The 13,763-nt window shown below is 38.1% G+C and overlaps 1 protein-coding gene across 1 annotated transcript; it reads right to left on the bottom strand.

Annotated features, from left to right (window-relative positions):
- Window positions 1-8,078: 8,078 nt before the first annotated feature.
- On the bottom strand, window positions 8,079-12,790 carry LOC107775674 (protein NRT1/ PTR FAMILY 2.13). Its single transcript, XM_016595425.2, has 4 exons — window positions 12,504-12,790; window positions 11,368-11,585; window positions 9,847-10,415; window positions 8,079-9,130 (listed from the first exon to the last, which is right to left on the bottom strand). The coding sequence occupies exons 1-4, from the start codon at window positions 12,664-12,666 to the stop codon at window positions 8,248-8,250; spliced, it is 1,833 nt and encodes a 610-aa protein (XP_016450911.1). The 5' UTR covers window positions 12,667-12,790; the 3' UTR covers window positions 8,079-8,247.
- Between the last annotated feature and the right edge of the window lie 973 nt (window positions 12,791-13,763).

Here is a 13,763-nt window from a genome sequence, read left to right as displayed (position 1 = left end):
TTCGCTAAGGACTTTCGTGCTTTTAATATAATTATATAGACGAAAATATATAGAATATAAATATAGATAGATAGATAGATAAATATAGACTAGATTTGTTTTCTTCAACAAATGCTTTTACATCATAGAGAGAAACGCTTTTACATCATAGAGAAAACTAAATTAGCGGCTACAAAATTCCAAGACCCATTTTTTTTTCTTTTCTGAATGACAAAATAAAAAATATTATAAGAGAATATAATAATGAGGTTTGGTCAATTGACTTACATATGAGAAAAGAAAGTATGAAAACTATTGAGAAAAAAATCTTCCCTAAAAAAAACTCTCGCACGGAATACATTGTGGAGGTTGTTGTGTCGTTCTGTAAAGGAGAGATCCTCAATTTATAGATCCACAAACTTTTTCTCCAAGAAAGGGATCTATTAAATATTAAAAAAAATTATATTTTTCTTTTAGGAAAAGTAAAATTAATTATTGCAATTTATTTTCCTTCCTTCAAGAAAAGGTAAATTCAAATATGGATCAGCACAAAATCCTAACAATTCTCTCATTTGGCCCAAATTTTCTTGAAAATACTTGATTCACCTTCTTCACATATTCTTTGTTAGTGCTGCTTGGCATAATTAAAAATATGTATGGATTAAATATTGGATCCTTGTGTGTAAAAGATGAGCACAGGTTAAAAATATTGGAGCCCTGCGTCAAAAGTGAACAAGATTAAAAGTGAAGCTCATGCATTAAAAGTAAGCATGAGTTGAAAATTGAAGTCCATAAGTAGGGGTGTTCCAACCGAACCGGAAAACCGTACCAAACCGAAAAACCAAACCAACCCGATTAAAAAACCCGACTAGGTTTGGTTTGACTTGGTTTGGTATTGAGTAAAAAAATCTGAACCAAACCGACATATAAATATATAAATTTTATTTATATTTTTAAGACTTTATAGTGAATTTTCTTTAGAAAATATAGAAATATTTGGGATCCTCTCATGTATTAACCTTGAAAGCGTAAATTAACGAAAAATTATTGTTAGACGACTAAGAAAATAACTATATGTGTTACTAAAAAAATTCTCCCATTAGAATATTTTAATAGATCATACGTTTGTCAATTTTTTTTCCATATTTACTAAACATATATTCACTTACCAAAACTTTATCTATAATTTTATCAAAGTAAGATTGAAATAATATTCATGTAACAAAAAAATCCAAAAACCCGATAAAACTGAACCAATCCAAACCGTTATAGTTGGTTTGGTTCGGTTTTGATAAAAACCGAACCAACCCGGTCCATGTACACCCCTACTCATAAGCATGGGTTAAAAATAATTTTTTATTTTAATAATGCAGCATCATGTATGTTGAAAATATATGATTGATACTTGATAGCGTGTCTCCTCATGTAGTACTCAGACTGTTTTTTTCCTTTTTTGGAATAAGAATATTTTTTATTGTCAAATTGGTTATAACTTGATACGAACCGCCTTGAACCATTCTCAAACCTCATTGAACTATTGGCTCTGATACCATTTGTTGGGATCGAAAATAACAAGGCGTCATGCGTAAACTAATGAAGAGAATTTTGATGACGATAATTCAGATGACAAAATAAAAACTATTATAAGAGAATATGATAACGAGGTTTGGTCAATTGACCTACATACAAGAAAAGAAACTATAAAAACTATTGAGAGAAAAATCACACTTAAACAAAAATCTCATACAAACTACATTATGGAGGTTGTTATTACAAGTACTAACCTAAAAGACAAAAAGACAAAGAAAATTCCACCAGCATTCTATCCTTCTCTCAAAAACAATAAAGGTAAACTATCTCTTTTTGTATTGGGTGGGGAGGCTTTCCTTGTAATTTATTAGAACTCAAACTTGCCAAATTGATATCAAATTATTGATAACTAAATTATTATTTTTTAAAATTGTACATCATGGCAAGACTTCAAGTCACAAATTGACCATATTTAAGAGACCTACTAGACATGCCTTGAACCTACCTTTGTAGGTTTAGGATATTACTTTTTTGGTCATAACTTTAAAGTCGATAATTTTACAGAGTGTCATATCCTTAGTTGTTAACTAAGTACACGTGCGGCACTTGACAACTCGCTCACGATCTTGCACAACTTGCTCATGTTCTTGCTATGTCAAGTCAGTCTTACTACACTCAAGATCGCTAAGAGAATGGAAGAAAGAACACAAGAGAATTGTTAGAGGAAGTTTTGTATTAGAGAGAACTTGAATTGTTTGCTTGAAATATTACAAATGAATGGCCCCCTTTATATACTAGTTTCCTAGGGGCTAGCGTGTAAATATTAATTATTACACAAGTCCTTGATATTTACAAGATAAGGGCTTTTTCAAGAATTCTCTACAAGCCTAGAAGATTCCAAGGACTTTCCTAGCAAATCCATAAGGATCTAGGTTCTTCCTAAGGAAATGTCCATACCTCTCTAGAATCTTCTCACAAATGTTAGCCTTCTTCTTATGTAAGCTTCCACATGGTATTAATGTATGCCAAATGACTCCTATGTGGCATGATGACATGGCGGGTCATCACTCTCTCCCCCACCCAATAGTGCGACGACCGTAGCGCAATGCTGCTACATAAACTCTCGGATCTTATCTTTGAATTACCACAACTCTTCATATCGTTCCCACGTGGCCTCCTCCAGTGATTTCCCTTTCCAATGGACGAGGAACATAGCGGTGGCTTTTTGCCCTTGTTTTTGCCTGGCCTGGTAATCTATGATAGCCTCAATCTCCCGATCATGCGAGGCGGTGATAGTCATTGGCGCTCGACTTGATTGGCCCCTACTCGGATCATCCTTATCTTCATGATATGGCTTAAGCATGCTGACATGGAAGACAAGGTAGATCTTAATATACGATGGCATGTCAAGCTTGTATGAGATCTTGCCTACCTTGGCGGCGATCTTAAATGGCCCCTCATACTAACGAATCAGATTCTGATGCATGCCCCGTAGTGCCTTGAACTGCCTTGGGTTAAACTTTACCATGAACATTTCCCCAACTCTATAGTCCGTGGGATGCCGCTTACGGTCCGCAAACTTCTTCATCTTCTTAGCTGCCTTATCCAAGTAAGACTTAGCAGTGTCGAGTTGTTACTCCCATCCTTTGTCCATATGATAAGCCCCCAAACTCTTTCCCTCGAACGCGGCTGGTAATAAATGTGGAGTTTGTGGTTGTTGGCCCGTGGCTAGCTCAAATGGTGTCCGCCCCGTGGACTCACTCCGCTGCAAGTTATAAGAGAATTGGGCAATGTCTAGGAGCCTTGCCCAATCTTTCTGATGCGCGCTTACATAATGCCTCAAGTAGCATTCTAGTAAGGCATTGACCCATTCCGTTTGTCCATCTGTCTGTGGGTGGAAACTAGTAGAAAAGTGCAGTTCCGTGCCAAGTATGTCGAACAACTCTCTCTAAAAGTTCCCAGTGAAGCAGGGGTCTCGATCACTGATGATATGCCTTAGTAAGCCCCAATACTTTACCACGTTCTTAAAGAATAGCTCGACGGCTTCCTTAGCTTTGCAACCCGGTGAGGCGGGCATGAAGGTGGCATATTTGGAAAATTTATCCACGACCACCATAATAGTACCATAACCATCGGACTTCGGTAGACAAGTAATAAAGTCCATAGTCACGCTCTCCCATGGACGCTCTGCAACTGGTAGTGGCTCCAAAAGTCCTCCGGACTGTTGTTGCTCCACCTTGTCCTGCTGACATACAAGACAAGTCTGCACATAACATTCTATATCATCTCGCATGCGTGGCCAATAGTAGACTGACTCAACCAAGGCCCTGGTGCGATGTTGGCCTGGATGACCAGCCCACATTGTATCATAACTCTCCCTTATGATCCGCCGTCTAATGTCTCCAAACTTAGGCACGTAGACCCGCCGACTTGTGGTAAGTAGTAGGCCGTCTTCTATCCAAAATCGTCTCGTCTTGCCTTTGTTGACTAACTCGATAAGTTGTTTGGCTGCTAGATCATGCTGCATGCCTTCTTTTATAGCCTCCCAAATGTCCCATCTCGCTGAAGTGATTGCAGCAAGCTCGGCTTTCCGGATCAAGGCATTGGCTACAACATTACCTTTTCCCAGCTTATACTCTAGCGCATAATCAAACTCGGCCAAGAAATCCTGCCACCTAGCCTGCTTTGGTGTGAGCTTCTTCTGTGTCTGAAAGTAGCTAGTAGCCACATTATCAGTCTTGACCACGAACCTTGACCCGAGCAGATAATGTCTCCATGTACAAAGGCAATGCACAATGGCAGTCATTTCCTTCTCTTACACCATGTAACGTCGCTCCGTCTCATTTAACTTGCGGCTCTCAAATGCTATGGGATGCTTATCCTGCATCAGGACACCCCCAATGGCGAAGTCTGAGGCATCTGTGTGCACCTCAAATGTCTTGGCAAAGTCAGGTAACGCCAAGACTGGCTCCTCTGTTACAGCTATCTTAAGCCCTTCAAATGCCTTTTGACAATGCTTTGTCCAAACCCATGGCTTGTTCTTCTTTAGCAACTCAGTCAATGGTGCGGCCTTTGCTGAGTATCCACTGATGAACCGACGATAGTAGTTAACAAGGCGAAGGAAGGATCTCAACTCAGTTACCTTTATGGGTGCCTCCCACTCCTGGATAGCACGTACCTTAGCCTCGTCCATGCGTAGCTCGCCATTGCTAATGACATGGCCCAAGAAGTGCACCTTTGATTGCGCGAACTCACATTTCTCCCTCTTGATGTATAGCTTGTTCTCTCGCAAGACTTGGAAAACCTTCCTTAAGTGCTCCATGTGTTCCTCCAAGGTGTTGTTGTAGATGACTATGTCGTCTAGGTAGACTACCACGAACTGATCAAGGTAGGGATGGAAGATCTTGTTCATAAGGGTGCAAAATGTGGCCGGTGCATTGGTTAAGCCGAAGGGCATCACCAACCACTCAAAGGCTCCATATCTCGTCACACATGTTGTCTTTGGCTCATCCCCTTCCGCAATGCGAACCTGGTAGTAGCCCTTTCGAAGATCCACCTTGGTAAAGTACTTGGCTTGCCCAAGTCTATCGAACAAGTCAGCAATGAGCGGGATTGGGTACTTATTCTTCACGGTGACCTTATTAAGTGCTCGGTAGTCTATGCACAAACGCAGCGATCCATCCTTCTTCTTCTGGAACAATACTGGTGCGCCGAAAGGTGCCTTTGATGGGCGAATGTGACCAGCATCTAACAACTCTTTCAATTGCTTATTGAGCTCCTCCAGCTCGGGCGGTGCCATACGATATGTGGCAAATGCGGGTGGTTTAGCCCCTGGCTCCAATTCAATCTCGTGATCTACCTCTTGCCTAGGCGGCAAATGCTTAGGCAACTCCTCGAGCATGACATCTTTGTTCTCCTCAAGCAACTTCTCTATGCAAGGCGGCACTGTCTCTTGAAAATTTTTGTCTTCTTCTAGACTTGCAATGGTTGCCACGAATGTCGGCTCCCCCTTCTTGATCCCCTTGACAACCTGCATAGCTGAGAGTTGTGCTTAGATCTATCTGTGTGGCATAGTCACTGTAGGTACCATGCAAGCTCTTTGTCTCTCCATAACCAAGAGACGTTGGAGGTAGGGGTCGATAAAAGTATGACAATGTCTAAAGAACTCTTGCCCCAGTATGATGTCAAAGATATCCATAGTGGTTACGGTAAAGTTTGTCATACCTTTCCAAGTTCCCAATTTGACACCAACTCCATTAGCTACCCCACGAGCATTCTGTATCTCAGCATTCACGGTCTTGACGCGAGAGTTGGTTGGAGCAAGCTTCAATTCCAGTCTCTTTGCGGCATTCTCAGTCACGAAATTATGAGTTGCTCCAGTGTCCACCATTGCACGAGCAGGCTTGTTGTTGATGGTGAGATCCACGTACTGATTGCTATTCTCGGTAGGTTGGATAGCTTGCTTCGTGACAGCACCACATAATCCGATCGTACCCAACTGTGCGGTTCCCGAACTCTCTCCTTGTGGCTGCTCCTTCCGCTCACGTACCATGGCACTGAGGCTCTTGAGGTCAGGACAATTCCTGAAGCCATGTGGCCCTCCGCATATATAGCATCCCTTCTTCTCGACATGCGCCTTCTTCTCGGCGTAGCCCTGACGACCACTCGACTTTTTGAAATCTTGAGTCTTGGAGTATTGTTGTTGTATCTCCTTGCCTTTGCCACGGTCTCCCCCACCTTTGACATTGTTAACCTTTGACTCCTTGCCATTGCCTTTGTCGTGCTTGTCATGCCTGAAATCCATCAATGATTCGGCCTCCACTATGGCTTGGTCTATATCAGTGACTTGTCGGCGTTGCAACTCCTGCTTAGCCCAATTTTGCAACCCGTCCATGAAGTGGAACAACAAGTCATCATTGGTCAGGTTGGGGATTTGAAGCATAAGGGTAGTGAACTCCTTGACATAGTTACGTATGCTCCCTGTTTGCATCAATTCCCTAAGATTGCGCCTTGCCTCGTACAAAACATTGTTTGGAAAGAACTGTCGCTTGAACTCCGCTTTGAACTGATCCCATGTAGTAATAGCACATAGACCTTTATCCACGTCGGCCATCTTCCTTCTTCACCATAGCATGGCAGTCTCTGAGAGGTACAATACCGCAGTGTTGATCTTGGCCTCGTCGTCCCTCACTTTGCCATGCCTGAAGTAGTTCTCTAAGTGCCAAAGGAAGTTTTCCACTTCTTGTGCATCACGAACACCTTTGAACACCGGGGGTTTAGGAGCCTCGATCTTGGCCTCCCTCGTCACCACAACATTGTTGGCTACCTCGGTCACGCCGGCATTGACATGCTCCTCGAGTGACTCTATCTTTGCCTTCATAGCATCGATAGTACTCAATCCATGAGTCTGCACTCTAAGGCAGTGATGGTTTGCCTTAGTTCCATCTCAGTCTGTGTACGTCCCTCCAAGTCATTTCGGATACTCTCAATCTCTTCAAGAGTGTGCCCCTCAAGAACGTTAAGGGTGCCTTCCACCTTCCCCAAGTGTTGGCCAAAGATCTCCACGACGTCCATCCTCGCGTTCATCTTCATCACCCACTCATTACCGAGCGAGACGTCCTCTGAACGACCTCCACTTCATCCTCGCTCGCCTCAGTGGCAGATGATTCTTGGGATGTAAGCCCTTCGTTTGACACAACCTCAGGTGGCACCTCCTGGCTCTTGTTGGTGGCATTCCTCTTTTTGCTACGGCCGATCTTGCCAGCAGCATCCTGGATGACGTTGGCTTGGGTGTTGGCAGCGTTAATTTCTCCGTCGTTCGCCATTCCCTTAGTTGAAACCTTCGCTCTGATACCACGTTGTCATGTCTTTAGTTGTTAACTAAGTACATGTGCGGCATTTGACAACTTGCTCACGATCTTGCACAACTTGCTCACGTTCTTGCTATGTCAAGTCAGCCTTACTACACTCAAGTTCGCTAAGAGAATGGAAGAAAGAACACAAGAGAATTGTTAGAAGAAGCTTTGTATTAGAGAGAACTTGAATTGTTTGCTTGGAAAATTACAAATGAATGGCCCCCTTTATATACTAGTTTCCTAGGGATTAGTGTGTAAATATTAATTATTACTCAAGTCCTTGATATTTACAAGATAAAGGCTTTTTCTAGAATTCTCTACAAGCCTAGAAGATTCCAAGGACTTTCCTAGCAAATCCATAAGGATCTAGGTTCTTCCTAAGGAAATATTCATACCTCTCTAGAATCTTCTCACAAATACTAGCCTTCTTTTTATGTAAGCTTCTACATGGCATTAATGTATGCCAAAAGGCGCCTATGTGGCATGATGACATGGCGGGTCATCACAGTAGACAAAATAATCGAAATCCAATTAACTAGACTAAATGTACTAAGATTCAAACACGTTTGACTTTAAATCATATTATAATTAATTCTTTTTTAGATACATTTTATGCAACCGTTTATTCTTTGTTGCAGCATTTTCGAATTTATCCATCATCACTCAATCATCAAAAGAAGAATGGAAAAAAGAAAATGAATAAGCAACTAGGTATGCCAAAAATAGATCATACTTTTTAATAAGTAGATCAATTTCCATTCTTTATTCTCGTATATGTACATGTTGATATATGCTTGACTCAAATATAACATCTGAACTTCTCCAATAAGTAAACTTAGGCATAACCTATAATTAACTACTACCATATACTAATCAAGTAGGCTTAATACTTCATGTCTTGAAGTTCATGAACCTCAGAATAAGACTTAATTCCATCATCAACTTCTAATCTAGTCTTATACTGATATCGACGAGCAACGTATATGAACCAGAACAAGTTTAATACTCCTAATCCTGCAATTAGGTAGTAATAATTCTCAACTCTACCTTGATTAATATCCTTTGTTAACCAATCTGGATGTCCATGTCCCCCTGTAGTATTATGCAAAATGTTTACCAAAAAACTGCTTAAATAACTTGCCCCAGCCACTGTGCAAGAAAACAAAGAATTAGCCACACTGCTCATATTTTCAGGAAATTCCTTGTTGTAAAACTCAATTTGGCCAATAATGTTAAAAGCCTCAGCAAATCCCATTAGTATTAATTGTGGAGCTAACCACAATACTGTAATAGGTGCAATTCCATCTGCACTACCATGCATTATAGCTGAATTTCTTCTCACTTTTTCAATTTGTCCTGCTACAACCATAGACAAAATTGAAAAAATCATCCCAATTCCAATTCTTTGTAACAATGTGATTCCGCCTTCAATTCTTGTGATTTTTCTAATGGATGGAACGATTAGTCGGTCGTAGATTGGTAACCATATACCTATTGTGATCATCGATATAACAGAGAGTGTACCCGCTGGGATTTGAAATTTGGGGCCGAGATGACGGTCCATTTTTAGAGCTTGTGACACTGTAAATGTGCCTTGTTGTGCCATGGCTGTGAAACATATGATACCTGTTGCCCAAACTGGAATTATTTTGAGAAGACATTTTACTTCTTCTATTTGTTGGATACTGCATAATCTCCAGGTATTTGTAGGAGTACCATCAGTATTAATTTCACCCTCCATCACCATAGCTGCTTTATTCAAAGACCTGAGTGAAAATAATATTAAGTGAGAATTTACAACATCTAACTTGGACAATTATTAACTCTGAAAGAAAATATGCTACCTTAATAAGCCAAATTTAAGTTATATGTCCTCAGTATATTTTAACCAACTGCAGCAGATTATCATGTCCAAATTACCAACCCAAAGTTACTATGAAAATTTAATTTGAGTTGGCTTTTAAGTGATGTATTAATACAGTCAGAGCTCTCTATAACAATATTTCACTATAGATAATTAATATTTTTCCTATTGTACTTAGTTTAGAAATAGTTAATGTAGATAGTCTTCCTCAATTTCTGGAACCTAACGTTTAATTTACTATAATTCTAGTTTTGTGTATGGTCCACCATTTAACCAATTTTAATATTCCAACTAAACAGAAACATCCAAATTTCTAAAAGTGTCCTAAATGGAAACAACACAGAAAACAAAGACGTGCACACAATGAATTAGAATCCAAAAGTGTAATTTTCCAGATTTTGGATGTTATTTGTTGGTAGTACTTCAGAATTTGATACGTTCATAAATTAGCAAATGAAAGCTACTTACAATTAGCAAAAATGTCCACTTCAAGATTTCTTCTACTCTACGTCAATTTTAACAACTTACATATTTTTAAAACATTTCAAAAGCTGTATCTAGGTAATCAATCAAATAAATTAAAGTATTAAACCAATTGTATTAGAGGAGATGCATCACCTGTACTTATTGGTTAAAGGGAGTTTCTTCACAATGGACCCTTTGGGTAACGGGGGATCATAGAAAACCCCGTTACTTTCCCTCTCATCTGGAAGCTTAAGCTTACGTTTTTTGTGCATCGCAACAAAAACCTGAACAATGCTAGAGAAAATACTTTCTTCGGGCTTCACATAAACGTATACTCGCGTCCCGATAAAAAATAGAATGAGAGACAAGAACATGAGCACTGTAGGAATACCAAAACCTATTACCCAACTCGCAGAATCTTGAATGTATACCACTAGAGTAAGTGCAATGATCAGAACCACTGTAAATGAAGTGTAATACCAATTAAAGAAGCTAGCAATTCCTTTTCTTCCTTCATCAGTTGTTGAATCAAATTGGTCAACACCAAATGGGATACTACAGGGCCTTATTCCACCAGACCCAATGGACAAAAATCCTAGGCCCATTACTAAAAAGCCCAATTGTGATTTATTTGGGCCCTTGCATTGTTGGCCCACTTGTGGATTGCAGGGAGTGGGGTGTAGCTGAGGTAACCAAGGTATGAAGGTCAATGTCAGCATTCCCTGTCAATAAAAGCAAACAAGAGTTTGATACCATTAGAAAACCTAAACTTTTGCTCAAAAGATTTTGAGTGACCTAAAGCAACTTTCGAGAATTTGAACGAAAGTGGCTATAATATAATATGTAAACATATAAAATTTAATTTCGATAGTGAGAAAAAATATTATATTATCAGATCATTTATAAGATTATAGAAAAACATTTATAATAAGCATAATGAATAATTAATATATTATCATGTGTTAAAATTTATTATTTTTATATATACTGTAAGAGTATATAACTTAATTCATATATAGATATATAGATAATATATGATAGCTATTGACCAAAGCCACAGGAAAGAAACATAATTATTTGGCGATAAGGAGTTTGAGACCACTATGATGTCAAGTCTCAACCTAAATCAAAAGCATATTTTAATAATTGCAGTTATTGCTTAGGCTTTTTTCCTTTTTGGGAAAACTGACTTTTTGGGCAAGAATTGCGTGGTACATAGGTAGCGTTAAAAATATGATTGTGGTTACAACTGATTAATTTATCCTATCTTCCGGCGGAAGCCTACTGATACAAGTGATGTCATTTGATATAAAAAAAATTAATCATATACATATTTATAACATTTTATTAAGAAAATAATATGCAAGATCAATAAATTGACATTGTTTGAGAAACAATACGAACTAAATACTAATTTAGGATATGAACTGAAGTCTTTAAACTTCACAACCCAGACCCAAAAATCATACAATTATACAAGCCGAATTGTTACCACATTGCTCGTCTTAAAGTGTTGCATGTGTCACTTTTTCTCAACATAAGCCTTGGAAAATGCAAATCACGAGGTATTGATAAAGTAACGTAACAAAATAACAAAAGCCAAATTAAAGGGACCCATGAAATAAATGTGCTTCAGAAAATAGTGACGAGGCAATATTAAAACAGAAAACGTACCAACATTTCGAAAACGGAGGCAAAAGCAATAGTCCAAAATCGACCGATATATGCATCGGAAATGAAAGCACCGAGCAATGGTATGAAATTAGTAACACCAGACCATATATTTAGAACATTTGAAGCAGACACTTGATCCATATGAAACACTGTTAATAAAAACTGCATGAAGTTTGCCAATAGCCCTACTGATGCTAATCTCTCAAATGTCTCATTTCCTGCCAAAATATAAATAACAAGCAACATTAACTTCAGCTGCAAACTAAGTGCTTACATATAAAAAAGACAAATATGACAATTGCATTAGCACTTGCCAAATATGTAAAAAGAAGAAAAACGTACACTTGGAAAAACTTAAAAATTTTAGTAGCTCTCTTAATGTGAGGTTTAATTTCTCTCCATGCACTTAATTTACTTAAAACAAACTTAAACATGTTATTGACTTGAGCTTATCTTAAATAAATATTTAGCAGTGTGACCATGCTTGAGATGGAGAAAGGGTTTTTGGCATAGACGGATCCAGGATTTAGATTCTATGGATTCAACTTTTAAGGTTTTTAGCATTAAACTCATCGTATTTTTAAAGTTGTAGGTTCAGACCTATTATTTGTTATAATTTTAGTGAATTTTTAGAAGGGGAGCCTTGACGTAACTGGTAAAGTTATTGTCATCTAACCAGGAGGTCACGGATTCGAGTCATGGAAACAGCTTCTTGTAGAAATGCAGGATAAGATTACATACAATAGACCATTGTGGTCCGGCTCTTCCCCGGACGCTCACGTATATAGCGGAAGCTTAGTACACACTCTACATCCCCTCCTGATTTCTGGGGAGAGGGGGGGTTGGTTTTAGAAAAGGAACTTTCGAAAGTTTAAAGCTAAGAAGAGGCAAAAAGAAGAACTCTAAACGATATTTTTTTTTTAATCTACTTATAGATTTGATGGATAGAGGTACTACAGTAAGTCGCACTCAATATTGATGTTAGAAATTAAATCATTCAACACACTTAACTTGCCGTTACCATTGATATTTGTGCCGATAAAAAATATCTAAAAATAATTTATTTGCATGCAAGTTAGCCTGAACATCAAATTTAAAAGAAAAAAAAGGCTTTTGAACGGAAAGAAGATGATCACCTAGAACATAAGGCATAGCCCTCCATCCACCAGGTTTTCTCCTGCTTGTTTTCGACGGAGAATCACTGCCGCAGCTTTGTTTTTCCTCATCATAGCTACCATTTTCAGGCGATGGCAATGATAAAGATGAAGACTTTTTCATCTGGTTTTTCTTGTCCTCCATATATAATGTTCTCTTCTTTGTGTTTTCCTAGGAGTTAACACTAGTTTCCTTCTTACTCTTTACTACGTCAATCTTAGTATTTATAGACTAGACAACATATATGCATTGTGGAAATTCAATGGCGTGTATGGTTTTAGACATGTGGAAGGTGCAACTTAGAGAGATAATATGTTGTGTGAATGATTGTGTGGCTGACGCATCTTGTGTAAGGTACACTGATAGATATTCATGAAGCACCACTTTTTCTTATATGTACTTTATTTAAAAATTAGCTTATATACATTCATAGCGTAAAAAATATTAGTATAGTACTGTTAATATAATTTAACTTGTTATTATATTATTTGTTTTATATTAAGTTATTAATTTTATATTTTCTGGGCCAATTAATTATCGTTACGTTTTAGGTGATCTTAATATAAAAATATTTTACGCTACAAGTATATTAAAGTACAATTTTCATCGAGCGGTAACTAGAATGCTTTGCAAACCGACTTATATACACACGACGAGGTATCAAAGGTGGTAACATAGCTTTACTGTCACGATTCACTGAGATTCAGCTATTTGCCGCGTCCGTCTCGCCGGATAAAGATGAGTGAATAAGGAAATGTTCATAATAATAACCACTAGTACTAGTACTGCTACGCTGTTAAAGACACTTTGTTCTTACTCGCCCGACTTCACATAACCATCACCATCAGACACGGCTTCGCCGATATTTACTGCAATTTGAATTTTAAATTTTTATAATTTCTAAGATTTAACATTTTTACGTTCTCTACGGCAATATAGTAGTAAAAAAAATAAAAAATGTATGTATGTTATTATTGTAATTTAACATATTATAGTAACTCACAACACTCTTGAATTTCATAAGTTTATGTTTTATATGATTTTTTTTAAAATCTTTCTAAAGTCTCAAATTAGGAAGAGACTTGTTCCTAACTTATTAATTATTCTTTTGTTGCCTTTTCAGGTGCTAAACACCTTTAAAATGAATGAATTACAAGACTAGACAACTTGTTATACACCTAGCAATAAAATGTGACATTGACGAGAAATGAACGCAAGTGTGCGCCAACTTCCCATTATCA

This window comes from Nicotiana tabacum, chromosome 20 (genome assembly GCF_000715075.1).
Source record: "Nicotiana tabacum cultivar K326 chromosome 20, ASM71507v2, whole genome shotgun sequence".
NCBI lineage: Eukaryota > Viridiplantae > Streptophyta > Magnoliopsida > Solanales > Solanaceae > Nicotiana > Nicotiana tabacum.
The sequence above is the reverse complement of the archived record's forward strand: the minus strand, read 5'-3'. Positions and strand labels throughout refer to the sequence as shown.

Coding starts and splice junctions, on each gene's coding strand:
- LOC107775674 (XM_016595425.2), bottom strand. CDS start 12,666: ATGGAGGACAAGAAAAACCAGATGAAAAAGTCTTCATCTTTATCATTG. Junction 11,586..12,503: donor GGCTATGCCTTATGTTCTAG/GTGATCATCTTC, acceptor ATATTTTGGCAG/GAAATGAGACATTTGAGAGA. Junction 9,131..9,846: donor CCTTTAACCAATAAGTACAG/GTGATGCATCTC, acceptor ATTTTCACTCAG/GTCTTTGAATAAAGCAGCTA.